This window comes from Benincasa hispida, chromosome 11 (genome assembly GCF_009727055.1).
Source record: "Benincasa hispida cultivar B227 chromosome 11, ASM972705v1, whole genome shotgun sequence".
Classification (NCBI taxonomy): Eukaryota; Viridiplantae; Streptophyta; class Magnoliopsida; order Cucurbitales; family Cucurbitaceae; genus Benincasa; species Benincasa hispida.
Window position 1 is genome coordinate 57,473,084 of NC_052359.1, and position 2,256 is coordinate 57,475,339.

Here is a 2,256-nt window from a genome sequence, read left to right on the forward strand (position 1 = left end):
AAGCTATAAAAAATGGCACGTGGCGAATGGATAGCCGTTGATGGTAATGGTAAGAATAAGATTAAGCGTAGAGGAAAGGCCGACCTGGTGCCAACGTAGAGACGCAAGGAAGATCCAAAAGCAGCGTAAGAGCCAAACTTTGCCATCTCTGTCAATTCCATCTAACGGTTGTAATTACTCTCGAGCCACCAAATCCCATCTCCACCGTTCACAACATACATTAACCTTGTCCCTTCAGTCTTGGCTTATTCAATTTTGTTCCAATTCTCTCACAAATTGGCATCTCTTTCTTCTTTCTTCTCTCTCTCATTTCTCTCGTGAGAGAGTTATGTCAATAAGGCAAAATATCACATTGTTTCCGATTCCTACTTTCATTTTCGCACATTGAGCTTGGAATATAATTTATAATGGTAAGTACCCCCCAAAATAAAAGAGAAGAAAAGAAATTCCCTAATTTCATTTATTTCTCTTTTTTCTTGTTAGTACATTTTGATTTTTGATTTTTGATTTTTTGGTTCATAATTGCTAAAAAGATGAAGCAAAAATCAGTAATGTCGGCGCCGCCGTGGCTTGAGCCATTACTGACGACGCCGTTCTTCTCAATCTGCCACACGCACGGCGACGCCGCCAGAAGTGAGCGGAATATGTATTGTCTTGATTGCCACTCTGACGCATTTTGCTTTTATTGCCGCTCATCACACCACAACGACCATCAAGTCATTCAGGTTGGTAAATCAATGATTTTTATTTTGAATTTGAGAATTTTGAGAAATGGGTTTTGTTAAGCATTGTGTTAGGAGAAATGGGTTGGTTTTAAATTTTAAATTTTGGAAATAAAAATTGGATCTTTTTTGGTATATAGATAAGGAGATCTTCATATCATGATGTGGTGAGAGTGGCAGAAATTGAAGATGCTTTGGATATAAGTGGTGTACAAACATATGTGATTAATAGTGCTAGAGTAATGTTTTTGAATGAAAGACCTCAGCCAAAAGCTGGTAAAGGAGGAGCTCATATTTGTGAAATTTGTGGAAGAAGCTTATTGGATCCTTTTCGTTTCTGTTCACTTGGCTGTAAGGTTAGCATTTCTATCTTAATCTTGATTTATTTTTTCTAAAAAAAAATATTTTTTTGGGGTCTTCATTAACATCATCATCATCATTCATAATTCATGATAAGTTAGTGACCCATCACTCACACATCATCACCCACTTTTTTTTTTCCCTTTCATCATCCTTTTGCATTACCATAAAACTTAATTCTTTTTTTTTTTTTTTTTTTCTAAAATGGAGAGAGTGAAAAATTGGAAATTGGAAATGGGTAATTGTGTAATTTTATGGTAAAATTAAAATAAATGGTGTGTGTGTGTATGTGTATTAGCTTGTAGGGGTGAAGAGAAATGGGGATGCAAGCTTTAACTTGGAGGCAAAGAAAGAGGCAATGGGAATAGAAAGAAGAGAAGGAATTTCATCAAGGAGAAGAAAAGGCATTCCTCATAGGGCACCTTTTGGGTCCTAATTAATTATTGCCTTCCAAACCAATTCTTTGAAGGCTTTTAATCATTCTACATACCATAATTTGAGGTCTTTGTCCATAAAAATATAGGGCACTCATGGTGGGTATGTCCCTAAAAATAAAAATAAAAAAAATAAAAAAATAATTTCATATTTTTTTTATATAAAAAAATTAGGGTATAGGGGGAAAAAAGGTCTTCTCTTTCTAAAGCTTTGGGTCCCATATACAACAAATTCTATCTTGAGGATGTGAAAGAAGCAATAATGGAGGAATTGTTATGTTGATAATTGTAAGGTGTATATTTGTTTATTGAGAAATTAAATTTCCCCAAAAAAAAAGAGGAAAAATTAGAACATGTCCTTGTGGAGTCCGTTTCATAGTTTTCGAGGGCCCACTGACCACATGGGTCGTTTTATATAAATAAATACTTTAATTGTATTTTATTATTATTATCATTATTTTTTTTTATGGTTAAACAACCATATTCATCTTTATTTAATTATGTCATCTATTTGTTTTTTCTTTTTCTCTTCTTCCTTTCGTTATTATTTAATTTAGTTTGAATTTTGAATTAATCGAAACTTCTGACTGCTTCTTTATGTGAAATTACTGTCCAAATGATAATTTTTTTTTTTGTAAATTATTTTAAGCATTTTAATAGTAATTGTTTGAAGTTTGTTCAATAAAATATATATTGACAAAGTAGTCTTTTTAAAATNACTTTGATATATAATACATCAA

The 2,256-nt window shown here is 32.6% G+C and overlaps 1 protein-coding gene across 3 annotated transcripts; it reads left to right on the top strand.

Annotated features, from left to right (window-relative positions):
* The first annotated feature begins 245 nt into the window (after nucleotides 1-245).
* LOC120090101 lies at nucleotides 246-2,009 on the top strand. Of its 3 annotated transcripts, none has more exons than XM_039047606.1 (4): nucleotides 246-410; nucleotides 534-725; nucleotides 863-1,078; nucleotides 1,381-2,009. In XM_039047606.1, the coding sequence occupies exons 1-4, from the start codon at nucleotides 408-410 to the stop codon at nucleotides 1,516-1,518; spliced, it is 549 nt and encodes a 182-aa protein (XP_038903534.1). In that variant the 5' UTR covers nucleotides 246-407; the 3' UTR covers nucleotides 1,519-2,009. The 3 variants fall into 3 exon arrangements, with proteins under 3 accessions (XP_038903534.1, XP_038903536.1, XP_038903535.1); XM_039047608.1 differs by having other exon boundaries at nucleotides 550-725; XM_039047607.1 differs by lacking the exon at nucleotides 246-410 and having other exon boundaries at nucleotides 422-725.
* The last annotated feature ends 247 nt before the right edge of the window (nucleotides 2,010-2,256 follow it).

Coding starts and splice junctions, on each gene's coding strand:
- LOC120090101 (XM_039047606.1), top strand. Junction 726..862: donor ACGACCATCAAGTCATTCAG/GTTGGTAAATCA, acceptor TTTGGTATATAG/ATAAGGAGATCTTCATATCA. Junction 1,079..1,380: donor TCTGTTCACTTGGCTGTAAG/GTTAGCATTTCT, acceptor TATGTGTATTAG/CTTGTAGGGGTGAAGAGAAA.